This window comes from Oreochromis aureus, linkage group 5 (assembly GCF_013358895.1).
Source record: "Oreochromis aureus strain Israel breed Guangdong linkage group 5, ZZ_aureus, whole genome shotgun sequence".
In the NCBI taxonomy this organism is placed as follows: Eukaryota; Metazoa; Chordata; class Actinopteri; order Cichliformes; family Cichlidae; genus Oreochromis; species Oreochromis aureus.
In genome coordinates this window covers 8,883,949-8,911,784 of record NC_052946.1, presented here as the reverse complement: position 1 = coordinate 8,911,784, position 27,836 = coordinate 8,883,949, and the positions used below count along the sequence as shown (strand labels likewise).

The 27,836-nt window shown below is 40.7% G+C and overlaps 3 protein-coding genes across 3 annotated transcripts; 1 reads left to right on the top strand and 2 right to left on the bottom strand.

Annotated features, from left to right (window-relative positions):
• Nucleotides 1–379: 379 nt before the first annotated feature.
• Nucleotides 380–4,470, top strand: gpr27 (G protein-coupled receptor 27). The gene has a single exon (XM_031729840.2). It carries the CDS (start codon nt 2,393–2,395, stop codon nt 3,506–3,508), a length of 1,116 nt encoding a protein of 371 aa, XP_031585700.1. The 5' UTR covers nt 380–2,392; the 3' UTR covers nt 3,509–4,470.
• A 3,610-nt stretch (nt 4,471–8,080) lies between these two features.
• prok2 (prokineticin 2) lies at nt 8,081–9,873 on the bottom strand. The gene is made up of 3 exons (XM_031729834.1): nt 9,802–9,873; nt 8,383–8,508; nt 8,081–8,206 (listed from the first exon to the last, which is right to left on the bottom strand). Exons 1-3 carry the CDS (start codon nt 9,871–9,873, stop codon nt 8,081–8,083), a joined length of 324 nt encoding a protein of 107 aa, XP_031585694.1.
• Nucleotides 9,874–15,973: 6,100 nt separating this feature from the next.
• On the bottom strand, nt 15,974–17,922 carry LOC120440230 (translation initiation factor IF-2-like). Its single transcript, XM_039612220.1, has 4 exons — nt 16,974–17,922; nt 16,560–16,842; nt 16,291–16,473; nt 15,974–16,168 (listed from the first exon to the last, which is right to left on the bottom strand). Exons 1-4 carry the CDS (start codon nt 17,483–17,485, stop codon nt 15,974–15,976), a joined length of 1,173 nt encoding a protein of 390 aa, XP_039468154.1. The 5' UTR covers nt 17,486–17,922.
• Between the last annotated feature and the right edge of the window lie 9,914 nt (nt 17,923–27,836).

Below are 27,836 nucleotides of genomic sequence, written 5' to 3'. Positions count from 1 at the left end.
CCAGATGGTGCTGTTGCAACAAAGTGTTTATCTTTAATTTTTTTTTCCAGGATAACCCCCCCCCCCCCCCACCACATCCTTTAGAAGTGCTTTCATATGCGCCATCTTCATCAGACTGAGTGTAAGTGAACTTGCCATTCTAACTTGTGGCATGTGTGTCGACTTTGGGGAAACCTCTGGTGCCGCATCAGAATTTAAAACAGTCACTTTATTTCTATAAAAACATTACAATACAACCAATTTAAAGTCAATGTCATTTATAAAAGCAATAAATGAGATTTGTTTGAAGGATGCAAAAAATACAAAAATAGAAATCTTATTGAATGTGATACTTGGCTCGTTAAAAAAACTAAACTAACTTGTTTTAAATGTGCAGTGATTTAGGAGATTAGGTTGAACAGTATTAATTTAGCATAGCAAGGTAAAAGAGCTTTAATTTAAAATGAAATGCACTTTAACAACCTTAGTTTGGCAATTGACATAAAGTAAATAAATCACAAAATGTCCTAATGAATGGAACACCAAGTTAATATTATGCAAATCATTATATTATATATGAATATATTATCAGTTTTTGCTAAATCTTTGTGCTCCATACACTGCACAATTACAGGAGCACTGGTTTCACTGGTTTTAATGACAACCCTGAACATGGGCAATGACTGGGAGCTATTAGTTACTATAAGAGACTCAATCTTATAATGACTTGTTGCTTTACCCTGTCTGGGGACACAGACACACTGGCAACCACATTAAACATCCACTAGAATGAAAATCTAAACACAGCACGATAGAAATAATAGTCACAGCATTAATAAATGAAGGATTTAAAGTAAAACAGTAACGTTACTGATTTTAGTCGGTTCCAGGCACTTAAACAGACAGCTCCACACTCCACAGAGCAATAATCATTTCTGTCAAGCTATAATTTGTCTAAAGGACACTTAGTTGGTGAGTTGTAGTGTAATATTTCCACGCTCCAGTCAGGTGTGTACAAAGGAAAGTAACAGCAAAAGTGTTTCATACTTTAAAACATTCATGTAAAAAAATATAAAATGAAAAACATTTTCACAACTGTTCTCCTGAATATATGTGCAAATAGTAGCTTATGGTAACAGCAGCAAATGGTGCAGAAAATATACTTAACTGAACATCAAAACTAGGATAAATGGTTAAATGCACTGATATAAATTAGAGACATTCTTTGCATTTGCATGGCTGAAATAAACATCCATTGTACATGTTTACTTCCATGCTATGAAAACAGGATTGATTAGCACAGCAGAAATGATCATTTAAATGAACTTAATGAACTTTTTGGTGAGAAAAGTTGAATAAAAGTTACAATGTAGACTGTGTAGGCTACTGTGTTTCATACATTTTAAAACTGGTTTTACATGAGAGAGATGGCCACAAAGAAACGTAATATTATGGCCTGTGCATGGGTGGCCTACCTACATACTGACTTTACAGACCAATCAAGTGTGCTTGTGGACCTTTTGACCCCTGTGCAATTTCTTGATCTCAATAATAATCATTATATAACACGCAGTAAAACACAATCTTTTTTTCTCCAAATGCAGACGTAGGATCAAAGTTCTTTTTTTCTTTACATCCTAAATATAAAACATTGCATAATGTCATAAAGGCGATCTGTCTCTAAGCATTTGCATCTCATGAGCGCGCAGACACATGCTACCTATAGTTGGCAGGAGCTGAGACTCCTGACTGATCCCAGGCCTGCTCACTACATGCAGGCGGACGTGCGTCGCATAGACTAGAGGCTGCACACACCGACACACACCCGTAGTCTACTGACGCTTCCACCTCGGTGAGCTTCCGACCTCCGCTCAGCTGTGTGCTATTTGCAGTCTCCGTGTGACAGCTATAATTCGGCGTCCTTTTGACGAGGCTGTGGATACGTAAGTGTTGCGCCATGCTGCCGCACAGCTGCTTTTTTTAATTCCTCAAGACAGGAACGGGAGACCTCCGCCATCGGTGAAAATTGAGATGTGTTCTCTGAGCCGCTCGTCTGAACGGATGCTCTCCGAAATGGTGTCTGAAGCTAACGCTGGCCGCCTCTGTCCAACAGAGATCAGGAGCACGGAGAGGGCTGCTTCTGACGCGCTTTGAGATGAAGGATAAGAAGAAAAAAAGAGACGTGAAATGATTTTTCTTTTTGTTTGTTTTGTTTGGTTCTGTTTTGTTTATGATGGGGATTAATGCGCATCCAGATGGGATTTATTCCTGAGTAGTTTTCAGCTGAAGGGGGCGGCGGATCGTGTTGATTTTGTTCTAAATTCAGACCTGGAAGAGAGAGAGGGGAAAAAAGGATACCGTTGCTGCTCGTCGGTGAATTGATGTGGGAATACGCGCTACCTGGGCTGCATAGATGGCAAACACAAGCGAGTTAGGAGAAAGCAGCCCGTCCTTACAGAACTATGCGTCCACGGCCTCTGCGGTCAAGCTGGCCTCCCTGGGTCTGATCATGGGCATCAGTCTGCTGGGCAACGCGTCGCTGTCGCTGCTGCTGCTGAAGGACAGCTCGCTGCATAAGGCGCCCTACTATTTCCTGCTGGATCTGTGCCTGGCGGACGTGGTGCGCTCTGCCGTCTGCTTCCCCTTCGTGATGGCATCGATCGGCGGCGGCTCCGCCTGGCCGTACAGCCCCCTGAGCTGCAAGATCGTCGCCTTCATGTCGGTGCTTTTCTGCTTCCACGTCGCCTTCCTGCTCTTCTGCGTCAGCGTCACCCGGTACATGGCGATCGCCCACCACAGGTTCTACTCCAAGCGGATGAATCTGTGTACGTGCGTGGCGGTGATCTGCATGGTGTGGACTCTCTCCGTGGCGATGGCTTTTCCTCCGGTTTTCGACGTGGGCACCTACAAGTTTATCCGTGAGGAGGAGCAGTGCATCTTCGAGCACCGCTACGTGAAGGCGAACGACACCCTGGGCTTCATGCTGATGCTGGCCGTCATCGTGGGGACGACTCATGTGGTTTACATAAAGATGCTGTGCTTCGTTTACGACCACCGCAAGATGAAGCCGGCTCAGCTGGTGCCAGCTATCAGCCAGAACTGGACTTTCCACGGCCCCGGGGCCACCGGGCAAGCCGCTGCCAACTGGATCGCCGGCTTCGGCCGCGGACCGACCCCTCCGACGCTGGTGGGGATCAGACAGGCTTCGCACCCCGGCAACAGGAGACTGCTGGTGCTGGACGAGTTTAAGATGGAGAAGCGCATCGGGAAGATGTACTACATGATTACGCTGACCTTCCTCATTTTGTGGGCGCCTTACATAAGCGCCTGTTACCTGAGGATATTTGTGCGAGGGGCCCCGGTCCCGCAGCTTTACCTGACGGCTGCTGTGTGGATGAGCTTCGCCCAGGCGGGAGCGAACCCGATCATCAGCTTTCTGTTCAACAAGGAGCTCCGGATGAGGCTCCGAGCTTGTTTCCCCTGTTGCCTGGGAACGCAGACACCCATGGAGCCGTACTGTGTCATCTGAATCGCAACGGGACCCTCAAATACTGCCAAAGACACGTTTGTGTAGGATTTCAGAATGTACACGGAATGCACCCCCCTCCCCCGAAATGTCTTTGCATACAGGGACCAATCAAACTTTAGTTTACCCACATTTCTATCAGTGGCAAAGGGTTTACACACTATTTTAATCTGACAGAACTTTACTGATGGTGTAAATTCCTGCTATATTTTGCTCTCTGGACTGATTTAACTCACATGAAGCATAATATGTAATGATTTAATTAAAAAGAAAGAGGCTGCAGCGTATTGGAGGGTTTTTTGCCACTCTAGCTGGGTATCATGAGGAAACCACTCTTCATTTTTGCCTCTGCATGTATTTTAGGTGTTATTCATTCCAGAGGTAAGATGTAGCACACGCAACTTACATGTGCCCTGTTAAATCCTACCTTTGATGAATGACCTTTTCCCTATCTCCATATTTTGTGCGAATGTCATTTTGCCTATTTTCTTGCATATTTAAAAAAAAAAAAAATTGAAATATTATCCCAACACATCAATCTGATGTTGTGGCCCACTGGAAAAGTACAAAAAGCAATGCAGAACTACACTTGATCAGACTCCCCCCCATCTTTGCTTATTAGTCATTGAAATACTAAAGCTAAGATACAGACCTCAGTCTGTTTTTAATAAAGGCAATGTCACATTTGTAAATACTGTAAAGCCCTGCTAACCCCTTCCTTGAGCTTTTTTTAAATACCCATATATCCTTGTATAGTTCATAATCTCTCAGAACTCTTTGTGTTGAACGAGGTGTTTGAACTCACTTTAAAAGCATTTCGCAAATTCTTCTTCTCCATCATCCCCTGTGTTGAGAAGTGGGTCGATTTACATTCCCCCAAAGAATATACAGTACATTACAAAACAGCATTCTTTTTCTATGGATGGAACTCTGAGAAAAAAATGTGAACAATTTGGTGCTTTGAAAGGGACAATTTCATTCTTTGTATTTCTTAGCAAATAAATAAGAAATGGATGATAAGTTGTTTGACTCAGTCATCTGCTTTTAACGGTATCACTCCATTCTTGAATGGCTTGAAGGTAAGCTGTTCCCTAAGAGAGAAATCAGCCCTCACATACCAGACCAGCTGTTTAGTATAACAGTATATGTTTGTTCCAATTAAGTTCTTGTAAACTACTTTTATTGGCATGCTAATTTGAGTGTTCATATTGGTGTTTATATACTTATAGCTGCTGACAGCCCTGATGATGGGTGTGAACTGCAATCAGCTACAGATTTTAAAGGGAAGAATATCCCAGCTGAATAAAACTATTTATAGTACATTTTGGCAAACTGGTTGCTAATTGAATGAATGCATGAGCCCTGCATATTCATTCTGAGGTTTCATAAAGGGGCATGTGAGCAACTTGGTATTGCACCTTCATGCAGAGAGAGTTCTTACAAGCACAGAGAGTGAGATGTTTTGTAGGACACATTTCCAGATGCAATATTTACCACAATGCAACTGAGTGACATTGTTATTAGACAATCCCTCCACTGCCCAAATGTCCACTTATTTAAGACCACATTTGCTTTATTCTATCTCAACACAAACTCAACACTTGTGTAAAATAATTGGATATAACTGCTTTAACACCATGAAGGTGGGTGCCAGTAAGACTCACTTCATACTTTATTCTTTTACCATTTTAAAACGCTCTTTAATGCTTCTCTCTATTTGAATTTAATTTGTTGCCTGTGAAACAGCTGTTTACGACTGGAATCTCTGATGAAATCTCTTCAATGTTTTCTAGTATTAAACAAAAAATAAGACTAGTGGGCTGTTGAGAGGACATAAACTTGTGTCTTTTGATCCCTTCAAATCCCCAGGAATATCTGTAAATGTGTGTGGAGAGTTGCAAAATTGTAACTCTGTCCCTGTGTGCATTTTTGAATGCGTACAAGAAACTATCAGTGTATAAATAAATCTGTGGATGTATAAGGATTAGCATATGTGAGAAATAAATGTTAATGTGCTTTAATTATGAGGTAAAACTGTTAGTTAGCTTTCTAAGCTGTAAATTGATCTAAATTTGTAGCCTTTGCTTGTGATTTGAGGTAAAATCTTCATAACAGACATTACAATGAGTTTTACTCATGTGTACAGTTATACCTCAGATCTGAGGGCACGCATGCCTCCTTCCACACACATTTGCAGACAACAGCATAACAACCACACCCCCCACCTCCCTTCCCTATGCACGGGTGAACATCAGGTTTAAATGGAGAATATAAAGAGACACCTTTGCTCTTTGGTTCTGACAGTCTGACACCAACCCTGACATTTACCACCAATTTGCCTGTCATTGAAGAAATCTCTTGTCGAGCTAATTACAGCCGGTGGGAATACCTCACGTCAGTTTCACGTCACAATGTCAGTGTGTCGGCAAATTGTTACCATGTATACATGACAAACTGCTCGTAGCTGTTTAGTTTAAAGGCCAGAGGTTTGAAAATGTCTGACAGACGTCGGTGTCAACTAACTGCTCATTAAACAGTTAAACAGATTCTTTCCAACCGTGTTTTAATCAAACTCAATCAAGCCCCAGATTGATTCAGTAATAGCTGTTGTGCTAATTGGCATTGGCCTTGATGAATAATAATAATAATAAAGACATCTCTTTGCTTTGTTGAGGTATTTCTGAGCTTCAGTCCTTTTCGGTCTATCAAAAGCAGTATACCAAGTTCCTCGACACACTGTCTGCCTTCAGTGCATCTATAACCATTAACATCACAACATGCATGGCTGTTCAGGACAGCTGGCTCTGCTCTGCTGACAGTGTGCAGAGGTCTCACAGCATCATTTCTGTGGCTCCACAGCTGCAGGAAGATCCTCACCTGCACGTGCTCTCATGCAATGCAGATACAGGGTGGGTATTTTTAGGTACACGATGTTGTCTTCAGGGCACGCAGGCTGCATTGTGAAGCTGGGGAATTATGATTCCTGCTACCTGGATTTTCCTGCTGGCTTTGCTAGTGACCTTCTCATTCTAGCCAACCCCTAAGCAAACCACGGTGACCTCTGTCATCCTTAATGGGTTTTACAAAAACACTGTTTGGACAGATGGAGGTATAGCTGTTTCAAAATGGTATGCTCAACTGAGTATTCAAGTATTCGATCAGTATTCTTGTAGCACCTCAGTGATTTAGCTTGTCACTGTTACACTGACAGCAGATTTATTTATTTTTTAAGGGATCAAAGCCGTTGCACCAGAACCAGAAATATCCTCCTCTAAATTTAACAAGTTCCTCCTTCTTGTTAAACACCTGGTGACTACATTACCCACAATTCAGATGCTACTGCTAACAGGGAGGGCTGAGTATGGTCACCACTTTTGTACATCTTTCATTGTCCGACTAGTCTTCAGCTTCACCCATGGCTGGCTCAGGTAACACCATGATTTCACTTACTACCTTTTTCAGTATATACGGTCACAGACCTTTATGTGTAAAATTGGTGTAGTTCCCCTTTAAGACTTCTAATGATTATTGTTTTTACTTACTTCCATACTTACTTTTTCACTCCATCATCATTCATCATCAGTGGACTTGGTTAGCTCAGCTGTCTCAGAACTGTAGATGTTAAGTTTGATATACTACAAGTCACAGAAAGGCAGCCAACACATTTAAGAGGCTAGAACTTGGTAATGTTTGACATTTAAACTTCCTGGAAGCCCTGATTTTTTTTCTTTTTAAAGCGTTAGACAGTCAAGTCATATTTTGAAGTTGTTGCACAGCTAAGAGAGCGTTTCAAGCTGGTTGAATGATCTTCACAGCCACAGAAGACCAATATCTATTATAAAAATGGGAGATATGAGTCACTGCTTTACACACTGGGTGAATCTAATTTTAGCCTTAAGCCTTGAAGAAACGCACAATCACAGCCTGACAGTGATTAATTTCATAGAAGTCTCTGTGTTTCCTGGTGGTGTAAACCCTGCTGTTGTGGTGAGTGTGAATTTTAAAAAAGCACCTTTGTATTTTAGCAGCAATTAAAATGTTCTCCAGCGTTCTTGTTTTGGTATTTTGTGGTTGGAAAAGTGATTAAGCATGAAAAAAACAAAGTCACTTCTATGTTTCAGTTATGACTGATAATGAAACTGTAACACACAGTCAGCATCACTCAGCCGGCATGTCATTTCATTACTGCTGCAATGACACGTGTTTCTTCTCATGCTTCCCAAGAGGGCGACTGCAAGCTCACCAAGAACTTAAACGATGTTTAAGTATGAGTCTTAACAATGCTGGCGTGTCCCTTTGGGCATTTTATTCATAGACAATAATGTTAAATAAAAATAAACTAATCAAAGAAATGAATCCCTGAATTTATGCTTGTATTATTTTTGGTTTATCACAAAATGAAATGGCAAAATGTATTTTAGGTAGCGTAAGATCCAAAAGGACAAGAGGGTTTTCCTTTAAATGGATGGTTTAATTTGAGCCAATAGGGTGACGCGTTGTTAAATATATCTCTTTATTCCAAATAAAAAAGGCTTTTAAAGGCAGATAAAATATTTACAGTGTAAATGCAGGTCCTCAGAGGTAGAAGTCAGGATACTTGTAGGGTGAGAGACATTTGGATTTGCCTTCCACGATGGTAATACATGACAGGTTTGGCAAACAGGGGCAGGTATGATGAAGCCTTTTGCCAAAGAAGGGAACCTAGAGGGAGAGAATTACGAGGTGCTGGTTACAGGTTCGTCAGGCATAATGGATGTTTGGAAAAAGAGACAGAGGCGTTGTTTTACGGTCTCCTGTGTGAATTTCTGCCGCCTCTTTCTCATGCCCTCCTGCATCATCACTGACACCAGCAGTCAGGCTGTTATAGAAACTCTCACCTTGTGGCTCAGAGGATGACAGTCCTCTCCTTCCTGTCCCATGGGCGTACACATACGTAGGCTGCGAATCCACAAACTCACTGCGCAGCACATCCCTCCTCCACACTGGGAGTCCCTTTCACAGGCCTACAAACAAACACACACACACACACACACACGTACTACGTATGAAAAAGCCAGCTTGATTTTGTCAGGTGTGTAAAAATTCAGCAAACACCCATCAGTGTTTTCTCCAGTCTAATCAAAGGAAAGATGTACTGACTTTATGTAATTACAGCATGCACACATAAAAGATGCAGTCAAGCAGAATTATGGTAGCGTTAACAGGAAAAGGCTGGCGAGAAATGTGATAGCAGCTGAGGTGCGATTACACACTGCAGTGTATTGTGCTGTATTTTGAGCGTGTGATTACACTTGCAGTCATACCTCAGCAAAAAAAAAAAAAAAAGCTTTAGAACTGCTGGTGATTTTATTGCTTGGAGTGTAGGGATGAGAAGCTGAGTGACAGCTCTCGCTTTAGATGAGATGAAGGGAACACAATGAAGAGGAACAGAAGTGATTTCATGTGACAGACGCGGATGGAAATCACTTTCTGTTTCATGGCTGCGTGCTCCTCTCTCAATTCGCAATGAGCGACGCAGAGTGAGAGGGCTGTGGTGACAGACAGGGCTGTTTTATTGGAAGGGTGTGGATGTAAGATTTGACTCGGATAGCAAAATGATCAAAAAGGATGCAGAGGCATTGGAGTTTAGAAATGAAATGAGTTTATTAATGGAAAAACTGGTCATCAACCACCATGCTTCAGAATCTGAAATGACACACAGTATGTGTAATTGGTCATTTAAGTGTTGTTGTTATATATGGATGCTTTGCTTTGCTGGGTGGTCAGATACAAGGAATATTTTGTCTTTAATTTTTTTCTATTACAGTATTAAAAATCCAAATTCATGTATATATATATATATATATATATATATATATATATATATATATATATATATATATATATATATATATATATATATATATATATATATATATATATATATATATATATATATATATATATATATATATATACATTTACATATTCCATTAACAGATTTTTCTCATCTATCTATCTATCTATGGGGATAAATTGTCAGATGAAAAAAAAATACAAGGGAATGATAAATGTCACAGTGAAGAACTATATATTTTATATCTATCTGTGTGCATGTGTATGTGTGTGTAGATAGACAGATATTGATAAAGATATTTGAAGAGTTTGAAGTTTGATATGTATAGATAACCCTATATTGCCCATTATTACAAGGCTAATGTGAAGCAGTGTCCATCAAAAACTATCAAAGAAAAACAAAGCATCTGCATAATCCTTTCATTTACCCATGAAGTATGTACCTGTCTGGCTGCACTTACCCCTGTGATTACGGCTGAAGATCCGTGGGACACCAACAACAGCGAGAAGAGCAGTAAGAAGAAGGACCTCATGATGAAGCGATGTCTTTGTGTTCCTGTGCCCGCCAGGGTTACAAGTAAGGATGCTGAGGCTGATGGATCTTCCTGCATGTGCATCCGTCACAGACTGCAAAGCCAAGTGGCCTCCAAACTCGTGTGTTGAGGGCTGGCATTGGTTTATAAACCCAGCCTGCCATTCAGAAACTCTGTGACTCACTCACACAGCGTTGCCTTGGAGGACTTTTTAAAAAAAAAAAAAAAAGAAAGAAAGAAAGAAAGAAAGAAAAATAAATTGTCCAAGAATGTCCCTTCCTTTATTTTTTCTGACCGTGTTCTGTGCCTGCATTATTATTTCACATTCTCATAGCAAAAGTGAAGCTTATGTTGCCTTCGTACATGCTAAAGCTGGGCAGAAATCAATACAAAATCATAGTAGCATTGTTGTAGTTTTGTGTCACGTTCTTCACAATTTTCCTCCTTTTCAGATTGCAAGGCCACAGTTATGAAATGTCCTTTTCAACCAACTCGCAACGCAGTTCACAATAAAAGCCACTGTCGTTCATGGACGAGAATTTTTGAGATACTGAAAAATCTCTTGAGTGGTACAGTTTGCTGATTATTTTAAACTGCGATTTCTATTACAGAAGTAATACAAGGATAACAGGTGTCATTAAAATTTATTAAGTATTTGTATTCCAGTAGTTCAGCTTGATGTGAATATCAACCTGACCAACCCCACAACGTCTGTGAGGTTTAAATAATGTGAAATTTTAAAAAGTGAGAAGAGAAAAGTCCTCTGCGTCTACAACTGAAAAAGTTTAAATTCTTTGTGTTGTTTTCAGGACAAATTAAGACATATGGCGACAAAACAACACCTTGTGTTCTGAAAACTTGTTAACTTCTGACTTTATGATCTTGTAGACTGCAACACAACAGCCACTCAAACAGTTAATAAATAACTGAAATACGCTTTGACTGAAGTGCTCCATAATAGCATTTAATTTTTTGGCAGCTATACTCACTTCACAATTATTTAATCAGTTTGTATTGTTAAGACATTTGAAAAAGCTGATTATTGGCTAAAGTAAATTTTGAAGACTGATGTGGAGCACCATTTCAAACAAGTGCAGATAGACCGGGCGAGCACCCTGTGGAGACCTCGGTTTATTGTACGGAAGAAACGACTGTGTGCAATCGCCTGAAGTCACCGGAGCACAGGCACCCTACATGTAGCTGACTGACATGGCCAATCAACACTCGGCGAGCTAAATCTGTCTTCATCACAGCTCTGCAGACTGACACTGATGACTGACTCACACTGATAGTCAAGAATCCAGCATGCAACAAAGTGCCAGAAATCCATTGTTCCTGTTACAACTATTGTAATGAACAATTCAAATCCCATTAAGTCAGATTAGTTTTATAGCATAAAAAACAACAGTTCCCATCCATCCATCTGTCCAGCCATTCATACATACACACATCCGGACTTACAGCAAACTTAGCATCACCAATCAATCTTTATACATGTCTTTAGATTGTGGGAGAAACCAGAAGTAGTCGGACAGAACCAACACAGCTATATGCAGCCGCACAGAAAGGCTGTGGCCCCAAATGGATAAAATGAATAAATATGAAGAAATACCGGAGACTAAACAGTCTTTTATACCCAAAACTACCCAGTCTCAGTGAAGTGTGTTACAGCAAAGTTAGGAGGACAGTTTTCTGTTATCTCTGACAGCACTGGGACTGTCATTCACCTACATTTATTTAGGTTTTTCCAGACTTACACAGAAAGCCACAAGTTTAGAGTCTTATTCTTCAGAGAAATCAGAACTCCACGGTTCGTTATTCTTAGTTAAACATTCAAGTTCACATGACAATTTGAACACGTTGGAGCTACACACTGTCACGGTCACAAAGTCTGTCAGAAAGTCCATAAATTTTTAGTGAGTACTTATTCTGGCTGTCATCTGTTTAGTGTTATAATCATAAAATCGCTTAGGTTCTGCATTCTGAATGAGACAACTGAAATCCAAACAGGACCAGCATTTTATATACAATAAGGTCATATAGCTTATAGCACTTACATATAAAGTACATTTACATTAAACGTGGCAAAAGGGCACAGTCTGACATCTACTCATTACTTAGATGTGTATTGATTTCCTACTGATTTTAATACTGTCTAATAAAAGCAAATCCTTTTACGTCTTTATGTACATCCCCACAAAATCTCCTGTATTTTGCAACTACAGTCACAGTACCAAATCTTTAATGACTTTCTATGCATAATGCACCCATTAGTTGACATGCATATTTTAAAACCTTGAAAATACACCTTATTTGCTCAGATCGCTTCCATAGATAAATGCCGGGCTGGAGGCTTTTGCTCCTCAAAAAGGAAATAAAATCCCAGAAACTGCGAACATGAAGAACAGAGCAGTTAAAGGTCACAACTATTGATGCTCTCATAGCTGCAGAATAGCAGCATTTTCTGCTTTGGAAAGTTTTTTTTTCATTCAGTTTTCGTACATATTGTTCTGAAAGAAAAGGAAAAGTTGAATACACAAGAGGGGCCAAGGGCAAAAGAGGAATAAAATTCATTTGTCTGGTCTGGATAGTATGAAATGATTTGATTTTACTACCTTTTAATTTTATTTATTTATTCATTCATTGTTTGTTTTTGGTTTTTTTCCCCCTGTCCCGTTTGGTTCTTTTGCCATCAGAATTATTGTCTAAAGGCGAAGAAAGATGCCCAACGGATTTACTTTACCAAAGGGACCATCCCAGCCTTACCGTAATGGTCCATTTGATTCACCTTTTATTGTTTATTTTATTTTCACTTGCTGAATACGGGACAGACTTGACTGGGGGAAGGAAAGGGAGAAAGAAAGAGGAAAAGAAAAACAGCGGGGGGAAGAGGGACGGGGAAAAGGGCAAAAACCAAAACCAACAGAATAAGCAGACAAAAAATACATATATCGATCATCTGGATCACCTGTTGAGAAAGAAAGAAGAAAGCAAGCAGAAGAAAACGAGAGTAATAAACAACATCACAATGATCTATGGAAATATGACAGTAAATACTAAATATTAAACATTATTGTGCAGCACGTAAGATCGACAGCGCACAGTGTGCTTTGAGGTAAGAGCCAAAAAGGGTGTAGTTTGTGTGTGTGATCACCTGTGTGTACACCTGTGAGCATGGACGCGCTTGGTTTTTTTTCGGTTTTTTTTAAAAGGTTCCTTCATGTAATGATCTGCTAGAGGGTGTGGGGGGCCACTGCCCCGTCCTCCAGGGCATGATGCAGGTATGGAGGAGATCAAAACTCCAGACATCCAGAGGCCCCCAGAACACAAGAGACCAAGGAAGACCAACAGAGGGGCAGCCGCGTCACTATCCCAGAAAGAGCTGAGGAGAGTCCCAGATGAGGGGTCACTCAGCAGCCGCGGAGCAGAAGCCAGGGGGGGTTGCAGTGACCTGTGCCTGAGTGACCGAGCTCCGGGCCGAGAGGCCGAGGGCACCCCGCCTCCGAAGTGGCCCGAGCAAGCCCCAGGCTCCAGGCCCCGATAAGCAGCCGCCAAGGAGTGAGCGGTGTGTACCTGGGCGCCCACCCCAGACACACAGAACCACCAACGCACCGATGTCTGAGGCGTCCGCCACCGGCAGGGGAAGTGGTGGGGAGATAGGCCTCAAACCTTGGAGGGCCTGAGATGTCCCCAGAGAGGTGGCGTCTGATACCCAACCTGACATATAGACACAGACATACAGGCACACACAGATACAAACATCCATTCCCACCCTCATGCTCTCATAAGCAATTATTCCACACTCAACCAACGTTGAGACAGACATAAAGAGACACTGTACACACAATCACTCTCCCCAAGCGTACTCTAAGAACCGGGTCTGGGTACCCTTGCCCCTGGAGGGGGAAACTGCACCCAGACCCAGGTGGTGTTACCCTTTTCATATACCCATCATACCCTTTTCATTCATTGTTAATCTGCTTGGTCTCATATGCTTCTGATCATTCCAAGTAATTCAAGTATGATGCCCTAAAATGGCACCAATTTAAGTGGCAACTAACATAACCATAATCATAAAGGTTGCCTTGCTACCACATGCTTCCTGAATATCTTTGCAAACTCACACCACTGAAGCATTCTTAGTACGTCGTGCAAATACGGCGTCCTGGATGAAATCAGTGCTTGTATCTTTGGTTAAAAGGGTAGCAAGACAAGAGCATTTGGCAGCCTGACAGGCAGGCTCGACATCTTCAGCTCCTCATCGTGTCAGCAGAGATTATTGACTGTTGGGGCCAAACCCCCACTCCTTATTGCGGCGTCTGTTTTTACACTAATGGTTATGATCTAATGAAGAAAGACAGCCATGACGGAGCGCTTACATCCTTGATAAAAGACAGTTGCCTTGGCAGCTATCCCACAGCAGAGAGCTGTGGGATAAACCATGAAAACTGTGACGTTCTCAAGTGGAAATGCACAGACATGTTGGATATTGCGTGCTGCAGAACAGCTAGAGCTGTTGTTGTTGCTGCTGATTTCTGTCACCCTCTAACTCTGTTTGTTATCTCCAATCTCGCTACATACATAGACATGCAGAAAGGACACATGCCATAAGATTATGGGGTTTATGCGAACACCCGAGTCCTTCTGCCAGAGCATGCTATCAGAGGATCAGTACTTTGGATGACATAATGTTACTGCTGTTATTTCTCCATGCTCGCAGCACGCCTCTCCTCTTATTTTACAACACGCATGTGACAGAATCCCTCATTCACACATAATCTGATGGGGATTTTTTCACCAGATTACACGATCCTTTTGTTCGGGGATTCATGTTGGCCGAATGTGAGTGGAACAGTCCCACTGAACAGATTAGGCAGGAGTATAAGCATGTGGGCTTTTCACTTTTTTAATATACTAGCATTTACTGCAGAGTATAATATGATCAAACCCACCCTTATAGACTTATAGATAAAAATGCCACAGCAGAAATTGAGACTCATCAGATAGGCAGCGTTTCTTCTGGCACCCAATGTGATGTGCTGTGCATTCATAGATCCTCTTCTGGATACCTTGGTAGTAACGAGAATTTATCTGAGTTACTGTTGCTTTCCTATCAACTCAAAGCATGATCAGGTCATTCTCCTCTGACTTCTGGCCTCAAACAGGCACTTTCTGCTCAAAGAACTGCCGCTGACAGGATAGTTTCTCTTTTTCAGATCATTCTCTGCAAACTGTAGAGATGGTTTTGAGGTAGAATCCAGATCAGCAGTTTCTGAAATATTCAGCCCAGCCTGTCTGGCATGAACTGGTATGCCACATTCAAAGTCACTCAGATCTCCTCTTTTGCCTATTCTGATGCTCAGTTTGAACTTCAGCAGGTCATCTTGACCATGTCTAGGTGCCTAAAAGCTGATTCGATATTAGTGTTACAGTTTTTTTTAATTGGTTTGGCACTATTTTCATAACTAAAGTGTGCATTTTCAAATCTCTCAGTACAAAACTCACATTTGATCACATTTGTAACACCACTAGTCATTCTTTCAAATCAGATGTCATGATTTCATTGCATTTGCACATATTTACATTCCACGTAATCATTGTATCAGAACACATGATCACTGTGATATAGTTTGAGAACATTTGCTTTAATCACCCAAACAAAACAGTAAGCTCTTTTTTCAACTTAGTACTTTTACCAATCATTTCATTCAGGAGAAAATAATACAAGGTAAGCGATTCAAATTGTCCTTGGTGATGAATGAGTGTAACTGAACTGTAAAACTGTACACAGCAAATATTACACTTATGTTCAGACATAAAAAAAATTATATAACTATACATATACATATACATATACATATACATACACACAGACACACACACACACACATGAAAAAGGGAGAAAAAAAACAAGTCATTTACATAAGCAAAATATATTTTTATTTTATTTTATTCTCATCACTTTTACACAATTAATCAAGCCGGTCATTAACATTGGGCCATAAATTTTCATCAACATCACAGTGGATGTCTTCGTTGTTCAGGCACCGTGGGAAAAATCTCCTGGCATGACGAATCCAGGCTTGACATTGCTCAGCAGTTATATCACCACAAGCTTCACACATGGCTTGAAGAAGGAGACATGCTCATGGGGATGGCGATCATACACCTTCCACCTCCATGTAGAGAAGAATTCCTCAATTGGGTTGAGGAAAGGGAATATGGTGGAAGATAGAGGGTCATGAAGCGAGGATGTGTTTGAAACCATTCCTGAACCAGCTGTGCATGGTGGAAGCTGACATTGTCCCACACAACAACATAGACGATGTCTTCTCCTGACAGGCCTGCTCCAGTTCATTTAAAAAAAACTATCAGGTGTTCAGTGTTGTATGACCCTAGAACTGGTCTACAGCCTACCACACCATCTTCAGATATAGCTGCACACATTGAGATGTTTCCCCGTTGTCCAGGGACTTGGATGGTAGCCCTTTGTCCAATAAGGTTACGTCCTCTGCGTCTAGTTTTTGCCAGATTGAAACCGGCCTCATCAACGAAAATATACTTGTGATGATTCACAGCAGCGTCCAGCTCCATCACCCTCTAAAATGATAATTTAGTTAGTTTTTTTTTACAACTAATAGTTGTCAGTACTGTTACAGTAATTGCATGCCAGTTTAGTGTTGTACCTGAATATATTCTGAACGCAGTTGTTTCACCCGGACATTGTTCCTCTCAAAAGGAACCAAGTAAATTTGTTTCATGGAAACTTGGTGCTTCTTCAAAAGCCGGGCAATCGTTGGAAGGCTAATTGATGGCACATTGGCAAAGGTGTCATTGCTGTTCTCAATAGCCTGTTTGATTTCAGACAGCCGTATGTCATTCCTTGCCCTGACCATTTCCACCACAGCCAACTCCTGCTGGTCAGTCAAAACACGTGGGCGACCACCACCAGGTTGTCTCCTGTTAATTCTGAGGACAATCATATACTGTCAATATTGAAGTATTACCAATCACATTACTGTAAACTGACAATTACATGTTGTTCATCTATACAATAGGGTACTATTTTTTTAGAAGTGAAGTTGCTATAGCAGACATACCGGTTTTCTTGGCGAAAAGTTTGGATGATAGAGCTGACAGTTGACCTTTGTAAATTAGGCTGTACCAACCTGGCAGCCTCAGCCATGGTAAAGCCTCTGTTAACCACATGGTCAACAATGATGGCCCGGACTTCATTAGAGATGATGGTGCGTTGAGCACCACCACCTCTTCCTCTTTGTCTGTGCCCACCTCTCTGTCGAGGAGCACCACCACCTCTTCCTCTTTGTCTGTGCCCACCTCTCTGTCGAGGAGCACCACCACCTCTTCCTCTTTGTCTGTGCCCACCTCTCTGTCGAGGAGCACCACCACCTCTTCCTCTTTGTCTGTGCCCACCTCTCTGTCGAGGAGCACCACCACCTCTTCCTCTTTGTCTGTGCCCACCTCTCTGTCGAGGAGCACCACCACCTCTTCGATGAAGGTTTCCTCTCCCTACGAGTCTATCCTGCTCCATATTTGAACAGTGCAAAGTCTCAAACACAGTTCTACTTATATGGTAACTAATTGTGATCATCAGGGGAAACAATTAGCAATTAGTATTTCTAGATTGAAAGCTCTTGCAGCAATGTGTAACTTACAAATGACCAGACAACAATCAGTCAAGTTGAAAATCCATGGACATAATGAATGATTCATTGATTAAACATTAAGATCAGTTGAATTGAATGACAGACAAATGTATTAAACTGAATGATAAGAGATGCAAATCAAAAATTTTATAGGGATAACATTATGAAAGGCAGTAACTGTGAACGAAACATTTATTTAGATGAAACACTTATTTTGTGTAGTGAAAAGGATATTTTGCCATTATGTGTATTGTACTAACACAATTGGAAATATGCTGAAATGTTTGAAAAAGGTGCACTTTTGATGATCTGTTGCGATATAAGTACGAAGAGTTTTGAAAATGTACCAATTGCTTGTGGAAACTGCGCCAAACCAATTAAAAAAAACTGTAATAAGCAGGTCAACTACTGTAGCTGGTAAAGTGGCCAGAAAGTGTAAGGCACAACAATGACCCATGGATGGATGGATGGATGGATGGATGGATGGATGGATGGATGGATGGATGGATGGATGGATGGATGGATGGATAGATAGATAGATAGATAGATAGATATGTATATATATATATATATATATATGTTTGGTTTTGTTTTGTTTTGTTTTTTAAACAAAATTAACACTTTTATCGTCATCATCATTTCACAATCGGGCCAAGCAGCTCACCTTGATCCCACACATTTGTCTTTCATGCAGTAGTAAACTGGCAGAGCGTAGAATTTATCCTTGGCCATCAAAATAACAGCAAAGAATTGAGCATACAAAAACTGAAGGGCATGCGCGCAGCTGCAGATAGTGTGTCGTGGAAAATTGCTCTGAATCACTCTATCAAGGTAGTGAAGTTCAAGTTTATACTTTGTTCGCTTCTAAACTAAATGATGGAAAAACATTTTGGAACCCTCCTCATTTGCTTCTGACCTTCTCTAATTAAAATCGACGTGAGGCAAGAATGTCACCATATAAAAGACAAAGGCCTTCTGTTGGATTTCATTTCTCGTTTTTGAGTAACTGGTCCATTCCTCTTAGACATGTGGCGTCCACAATACATTCAAAAACATGTTCATTTCTTTCCCTCATGAAAAAAATAAATAAAAGGGTAAATAAATAAAACACTGTTACCTTCCATTGTCGCTCAAGGTTAAAATAAATCCATTCTCAGGGATGTGGTTTTCACGTTTTCCTCCCACTAAAAGGTACCCGGCTCACACCTCAAACCTTTGTGACAGTCTAATATGATTGAACTTCAAGTTTGGGAGAATGCAGCACGTAGCACGAGATAGTTGGCTTCAATTGCATTCTCGCTATTGGCCTGGGTATACCATCAATAAGGCAGCACTCATGTACTAGAAAGCTAACATTTCTTTTTGTTATGTTAGCTATGACATAGGTTTATTTAGAAGTTGCAACGAAATGACTACCATCTTCATGTTGACTGTTTCCAATGAAAGTGAAAAATGAGATTTACAGTCAGAAACGTCCAGCTTCCGAAAAGCACATTTATTTATACCCTCAGTACTGGATCACCACAGTGTGGCATGGAAGCAAACATGGTGTGTGACTCTTGTAGCGTTAGTTAATCTCAGGTTGCTTGATGGCCATCAGTGTCGTGGTCCTGGGTACTGAACCTAGTGTTTCTCTCCTTTGTGTTTTCTTTGTATTTCTCTGTGCCGATGGCTTTACGGGTGCTTGTAGCTATTGTTTCCTTTTTATCTTTCCTCCAAAGTATTTTGAGTTCTTGGTTCCTGGTTTTGCATTTGTATGGTGCTTTGAGTTTTGCATTATCTTTATAAGAGCTGTCCAGTTCAGGAGTGGTTTGATATCAAGAATACAACAGCTTTAGCCTCTTCCCTGAGGACATCTGTGTGTAGTGGCTCCTAATACACTGACACCAGGACCAGTCCACTCCTTATGAATCTCTCAAGAGCACCTAAATTGACTTTTCTCAATAATATCTATCTCCACCACACTTCGCTTCCAGCCAGTGTTCCATTAAAATGCTTCGATACAGTGCTCTCCCAACAGCCATCTGGCCTTCTGTGGCTAACCTTCCTCATGGAGGGTGTTGAGGAGGGGTGGGGGAACTCCAGGCCTCAAGGGCCGGTGTCCTGCAGGTTTTAGCTGTGTCCTTGATCCAACACAGCTGATTGAAATGGCTAAATTACCTCCTCAAGTTCTCCAGAGGACTGATAATGAACTAATCATTTGATTTAGGTGTGTTAAACCAAGGTGATCTCTGAAACCTGCAGGACACTGGCCCTTGAGGCCTGGAGTTCCCCATCCCTTGTGTAGAGGATCATCATCTGGACAACTGTCAAGTCAGCAGACTTCACTGAGACTGTTTTTCAGTGTTTGAACTAGAGCATTAGGTGCACAATCTTTCTATTAATTGAATACTAATTTACTCAAATTCTTATTTGAGATACTGGACCTTTGTTTTTCCTGACTTGGGCATGAAATACTTCACTTTACATGCTCTGAATATAGAATACATGAAACTTTATCTTTTGTAATCAACTCAAGAAAAAAATCATATCCTAATTTTTTTTTAAATGCTCTGGTAGTTCTACAGCATCAGATACCTTTTCACTACACTACAAGTGTGTGACGTGTTTAATCACCTGTCTCAGAAATGGTATTCATTGCAAGAGGGATGCACCCCTCTTTAAGGTAACAAAATCCTTTTGTACACAACCACAGTGGCTGCTGGATGAGTAAAATGTTCCGTTGTGTGCTGCTGTCTGCTGTGTTTGATGAAAAATTACCATTAGAAGAAGATTTTGTATTTGCTTGTCTTGCAGTTTTTACAAAATGTTTGTTCTGCATGTAAGCATTTAGTAATGAACTCCAGCCAATGGGTGCAACCCCAGCAACAGTCTTCAAGCAGATACTGTTGAGATGGTTCTTGGACTCAGACCACACAGAAAAGTGCATGCTGCCCTGAGGTTGGCTTCAAACTCCTGCAGCAGGAAACAGCTAAATGTAATGTGAATGACAGGCTTTCACTCTTAATAAGAATTTTTAAAAGGATAAGAAAGTACTTGCATGGTTCAGTTCAAAATCAATGCTCCTTGACTTGGAGAGATATGAATATAATGTGAATCCAATTTATGAATAAAATGGCAAAATTTCTCTTGAATGTTCGTTTTCACTCAAATATCTGTGCGTTATGAAAGGTGACAACATGGGTTTGTGTGTTTTATCTTATAAAGGATAGTGTTGTAGCTTTTCAGTGTTATATACCATTCAAAAGAAATTCAAATAAGTTAAAACATTAGAACATTAGATCAGCCAACAGTACATTATTTACATATCTTGACATTAAACTCTACTGAGGCTCAGCAGTCAGCGCTGTCCGAGCTTTGACAGCTGGAGGTCAGCTTTGCTGTTATGTGAATTCAATTTGTATTGTTCAGACGTTTTTCAGAGTGTGGAAAGAGGTGCTGGTAGAATAGAATATTCTACAACAGTGTGACTAAAACATGTCTTGGTATGTGGCTTCATTTGCATACAAAATGTATTTAAAGGTAATAAAAATATATAATATTAGTAAATAGGAAAAAAATGTTCATAATATGCAGTCTATATATGGAAAGTCCTATACCATAGTATATAGAGGATGTAATGTTTTAGGAGAATGAAATTCTGAAATGATTTACATGGATGGACACTACCAGTAAAAAGTTTGGACACACCTTCCCATTTAGTGGTTTTTCTTTATTTTTATTTTTATGACTATTTTTATTGTAGATTCTCACTGAAGGCATCAAAACTATGAATGAACACATATGGAATTATGTAGTAAACAAAAAAGTGTGAAATAACTCAAAACATGTTTTATATTTTAGAGTCTTTAAAATAACCACCCTTAGCTTTGATTACTGCTTTGCACACTCTTGGCACTCTCTCGATGAGCTTCATGAGGTCGTCGCCTGAAATGGTTTCCAACAGTCTTGAAGGAGTTCCCAGAGATGCTGAGCACTTGTTGGCCCTTTTGCCTTCACTCTGCGGTCCGTCTCATCCCAAACCATCTTGGTTGGGTTTAGGTCAGGTGACTGTGGAGGCCAAATCATTTGGCGATCCATCACTATTCTTCTTGGTCAAATAGCCCTTACACAGCCTGGAAGTGTGTTTGGGGTCATTGTCCTGTTGAAAAATAAATGATGGTCCAACTAAATGCAAACTGGATGGGATGCACGTTGCTGCCCCACACCATCACAGCTCCTCCATGCTGTACAGTGGGAACCATGCATGTAGAGATGTAGAGACCATCTGTTCACCTTTTCTGCATCACACAAAAACACAGCGGGTGGAACCAAAGATCTCAGATTCGGACTCATCAGACCAAAGCACAGATTTCCACTGGTCTAATGTCCATGTCTTGTGCTTCTTGACCCAAACAAATCTCTTCTGCTTGCTGCTTTTTCTTAGTCATGGCTTCTTAGCAGCTATTTGACCATAAAGGCCTGATTCATGCAGTCTCCACTGAACCGTTGATGTAGTGATGTGTCTGCTACTGGAATTCTGTGTGGCATTTATCTGGGCTCTAATCTGAGATGTGGTTAACTTGTGATTTCTGATGCTGATGACTCAGATGAATTTATCCTCAGCAGCAGAGGTGATCTTGGTCCTCCTTTCCTGGGCCAGTCCTCATGTGAGCTAGTTCCATTGTAGCAGTATCTAGCTACAATGTAGAAAGTTGTACAAAAAAAAACTATTAAATGAGAAAGTGTGTATATTACTACTCTATTTACATGTCTGCATGTCTACATATAATAGAACTGAGGGAAGGGGTACAAAGGACTTGCAGCTTTTTAGTGTGCATGAATCATCTGCACCAAAGGAGCTGCTATTCAAAATTCAGTTTGAGTTGGGAATGCAATTATCTTCTCTGTCTGCCTGATTAATGTATTTTTGCAGAGGGAAAATGGAGTGAATGGTGCCGCCACGTTCCAGCGAGATTTTAGCAGCCTGGGTGAACCAGTTGATTTGGCTCTACAGCAAACGAGGAATAATGCCAAATTAAACACACCTCTATCCACGGAGGAAATACCAACCGTCAAGCTCTTTGGATGAACTCTCCTTGGTAGTACATTTGCTAAATATACACACATGCATATACCTTAAGGAGCTTGATCAGTGCAACCATTGTGGTGGATGCTAACGCTTCCCCTGTAGACTCATAACTTGTGAACATAAAAGGTTGTTTTTAATGCAGCTCACAAGTTATGAAAGGACTGTTAGTGTTTGTCATCCTCAGTAAACAAGCCCAAGGTGTCTCATTAAGTTTAAAAAAACAAAACAAAACAGAGAGAGTACATATGCTCATTATCATAACAACTTCTTGACATGTTTTTAAAATGCTGCCAGCGGAGACTCTGGGGTGATGTTGGTGTCGATCTTCTTCGCATCTTGTGCACGGGGACCGTAGGGTCAAAGTCTCAAAGCATCCAAAAGTGTCAAAAAATTCAAAAGGAAAAATAAAATATCTTGATTTGCTGTTACTGCAACATTCTTTAAATGAGTACCTAATTAGAGCCACTGCTCTTACGTAACAGCTAAAAATATGAGCTGATCATAAACAGTAAAACTAAACAACGAAAAACCTCTTTGGCATATTATCATTTCTATTTGATTGTAATGCTCTGTGTCATGACTCAAATCTGAATCATGTCTGAATTCAAAATGTTTTGATCAAGAAAAATTCTACAGATGAGTGTGCGCCACACTGCTCACCCTATGTCCTCTTTAACTGGCAGATAACCTAACTGACTCTAATGAGGGTCCTTGTCTTGCTAATACACACAGAGAAAGGTGTGGGAGAGTATGAAGTAATGCCAGTTCATATCATTAATTCAGCTGGTGTTAATGCTGCAACGCCAGCAGTGGAGAACAACGTCTCTGCTGCAATGGTAAGACAAGGGATTGTCAAGCGATTCAGAAATGCTGAAGGTAAGAGTTCTAATTCTTAAAGAGACCTATTGTTCTCATTTCTAACTACAGCCATACACTATATTGCTGAAAGTATTCACTCATCCATCCAAATAATTGAATTCAGGTGCTCCAATGACATCCAGGACCACAGGTGTATACAGTCAAGCAGCTAGGCTTTCAGACTGCTTCTGCGATCGTGGCTCAAGAGTTGGCAGTTCGTCTTGTAATCGGAAGGTTGCCGGTTCGAGCCCCGGCTCCGACAGTCTCGGTCGTTGTGTCCTTGGGCAAGACACTTCACCCGTTGCCTACTGGTGGTGGCCAGTGTCCGGCAGCCTCGCCTCTGTCAGTGCCCCAGGGCAGCTGTGGCTACAATGTAGCTTGCCATCACCAGTGTGTGAATGGGTGGATGACTGAATGTGTAAAGCGATTTGGGGTCCATAGGGACTAAGTAAAATGCTATACAAATACAGGTCATCAACATTTGAGAAAGAATACAGTGCTCTCAGGTGTTCAGTGAATTCCAGCGTGGTGCCATGAAAGGATGCAACTTTCCAACAAGTCCAGTCGTGAAATTGCCTTGCTACTAAATATTCCACAATCAGCTGTTAGTGGTATTATAACAAAGTGGAAGCGAATGAGAACAAAAGCAACTCAGCCATGAAGTGGTATGCCATGTAAAATCACAGAGCAGGATCAGCAGATTCTGGGGGACATAGTGTGTAGAGGTCGTCAACTTTCTGCAGAGCCGATAGCTACAGATCTCCAAACTTCACGTGACCTTCAGATTGGCTCAAGAACAATGTGTAAGAACGTTCATGGAATGGTTTAAATTACTTTACATCACCACTACAAGCGTCATATGCAGTGGTGTAAAGCACGCCACCATCACACTCTAGAGCAGCAGAGATGCGTTCTCTGGAGTGATGAATCACGCTGTCTGGGTTTGGCGGCTGCCAGGAGAACATTACTTGACTGCCAAGTGTAAATTTTGGTGTGGTGTTTTTTTTTTTTTTTTCAGGAGTTGGGCTCAGCCCCTTAGCTCCAGTGAAAGGAACCCTAATGCGTCATCATATACCCTTCCTTACTGCTTCTATAGGAATTTTTTTTTTTAAAAACACTGAAGGGAACAATATCCTTTGAACATATGAGACTAAAGTGGAGATTTTTGGCCATAATGTGCAGCACCACTTTTGGAGAAATCCAATCACAGCATGTCAACTCAAACACCTCATACCAGCTGTTAATCACAAGCCCATGAATTGGGCTTGTGATGCAATCACAGTACCGGAGTCAACCATAAACTCCTCTTTATGTTAAAGTATTCTGGAAACGATCAGGTGTGAGGCCATATGTCCAACAGGTAACAAAATCTACAACAGACCATTCCAGAACAAGGTGTTGGAATGGTCCAATCAAAGTCCAGACTTTAACTCAACCTAAATGCTGTGGAGGCACCTCAAGAGAGCTGTGTATGAATCATTTTCCACAAATCTCATTGAACTGAAGCAGCATTGTAAAGAAGAGTGGGCCAGAATTCCTTCACAATGATTTGAGAGTCTGAGGAAGTCATAAAGAAAATGATTACTTTATGTTATTGCTGCTAAAGGTGGTTCTACAAGCTACTGAATCATGGAGTGTTCTTAGGTTTTCACAGGACTGAATAGATTTCTACTAAAACATATTTTTTAGCGTTGCATGTTTTACTGTTCAAAATACTGCTGTTTGATATTACACCGAGCCCTGGTGCAGCCCATCATTCAGCTGTTTCCTCCCTTCCTAAAAACACGGATATCTGCTCTCACTGACATCACACAAATCCAAGAGTAGAAGTCACTGTGTGCGAAATCAAGTGTTTAGAGCAATCTGAAGCCGGAGCTATTGGCTCAGTACTCAGTACCATACACTGACCTTAATACGAGCATCTGTCATCTTAACAGAAAATAAGAAAAATTATAACACATCCTTTTAAAGTAACCCACTACAACCAGTTTATGGCACTACATCCCATAAATCTCATTCAAAGCATGCCAGTGAAAACCAGTGAAGACATGGCACACACTGGAGCTTGTTCGAAATACACACATTTCTGTTGCTGCACAATGATGCTAACATAAGCTCAAATGGCCTCTGGGGATGACGCTTCACTGCATGAGATACGATATTTGAGTGCCCACGTAAGTGGGTGGTGATGGTGGATCAGTCCTAACTATATTCCAGGTTTCACAGAGCCCTTAGTGTGGCTCTCTGGTGACTGATTGAAAACATTTTTTAGCCTCAGGGAAACACAGTTGTTGTTGAGACTATTACTAATCACTAGTATGCTCCACTTTACTTAAAAATACCTAATGTTTAGGCTCAGTGCGCATTCTAGAAATAACCCTTAACACACAAGTGCATGAGTTCAAATGCCCAAGGAAGCTTTAAGTGATGTCACAGCTGAACTGTGCATTTATAATGAAGACTAATTATGGCCCGGGGCTTCATGACCTTATTCAGTGACTAGCCAAGATATAGATGTGGTGTACACTGTAGCAGCACAGATACATCTGTGATTTGCACATGCAGGATCTCTGCAAACTCGGGAATAACTGATACCATCACCATCCTTTTCCTTTCATCATTTAAGCCATAGAGAAATTACTTTCCATTTCCTGCATATTTAAAAACATTTAAAAGAAGTTTCATCATTTCAAAAAACCCTCAAATATATTTCAGTACAGACTGTGAGGCAAAACTAACACAAAAACAGAATGTCTCATCACAAGCGGTTGAGTTTGCCTGCAGAAAGAGAGTACGGAGAGTATTTGAGGATGCAGACCACACACAGTGTGTCTCCAGCAGTGAAACACAGAGCGAGAGTGCAGATATGGGTCACTCACTTATTTGAGAGAAGGCAATCAGGGTCTTAAACGCTTGTCAATGTCCGGGAACATTGGGGTCCAGCTCCTGATTTATCTTTCATCTTTTTAACTGTTTCAATTCCTCTCTGGAGTTTTACTTTGATGTTTACTTTATTAAAGGATAGAAAGTACATGCATGTTTGATACCTGGGTTGTCGGCTACTTGATACTCAGCTGTACTGCACTCTTCAGTAAACCCCACAGCCCCAAGTTTCACTACTAAGCTACTAAGTTCTATTAACACTGAATCATTTGTAAAATCTATAAGCATCAGCATTTTTTTCTGTTTTATCATATTTTAAAATTTCATTTATGATGTAAGGAGACCACACAGGCATTAAGATCTGTTACTTTAGTAAAAGTATAAATACCGTGACTTTTGTCTCAGGTTTAACTGTTTAAATATTCGCTAATATGCTCTCAATGCACAGAATCCTCAATGGCAAGGAAATTGCTGCTCTGACTTTCATGAGGTCTAAGCTGCTGTACCTACACCCACCACCAGTGTTGGTCAAGTTACTTGAAAAAACTAATCAGTAACTAATTACTGATTACTTCCCCCAAAAAGTAATCCCGTTACTTTACTGATTACTTATTTTCAAAAGTAGTTAATTACTTAGTTACTTTTTAAAAACACGATTTACAACCTGAATAGGTAATAAAGCGATAGATCTTTCAGCCCAATTCTACTTTTTCTGCATAATTCATCATACAAAATGTAATCAAATGGAAATGTCTCTTTTTAAAACTTGTTTTATTAGTTTTAATCTTTTAACTTTATGCATCAAGCAAAAATTAAATTATATGCAACATTCTGTGACTGGAAGAAATTTGTTTAACATTTAAACCTATTTTCTGCACATTCCAGCACATAAAATAAAATATGTTCTTGTGTTTAGACTCACTCTTTCAAATAGATGCAAGTAAAACACAGCAGAAAATAAATAAAATCAAAGAATAGCGGTCCTGTTGCTCTATTTTCACCTATAAAGCAGGAGTGGGTTAGGCGGAGGTTTACCCTGGTGCAGGTGTGCCGCAGCGGTCAATAGAAGAATCCGCGAGTTTCTCTGTGAATTTCACATTACGTTGTAGCGCACTCGGTGCTTGCTTGGAAGTTTAGGGGTTTAAAAAGAAGTTTTCTTCCCACGCAGTGAACAGTGGACACTAATGTTTTTGTCACTTTTTATTGGAATCAAACTCAAAACTGGTCAGTACTTCCACGCTTTAAACGCTGCATGCTCATACTCTCTCCCGCACTCGATATATTATCCCGTAGTTGATCTGCAGACAGCTGTTGTCATGAACGTCGCACTCGCTTACGTCACTGTCATGAGACATTCTCGCAAAAAATCACGGTTTTAGTAACGCAGTAACGCAGCGTTCCTACGTGAAAGTAACGGTAATCTAATTACCGTTTTTGCAATAGTAATCCCTTATATTACTCGTTACTTGAAAAAAGTAATCAGA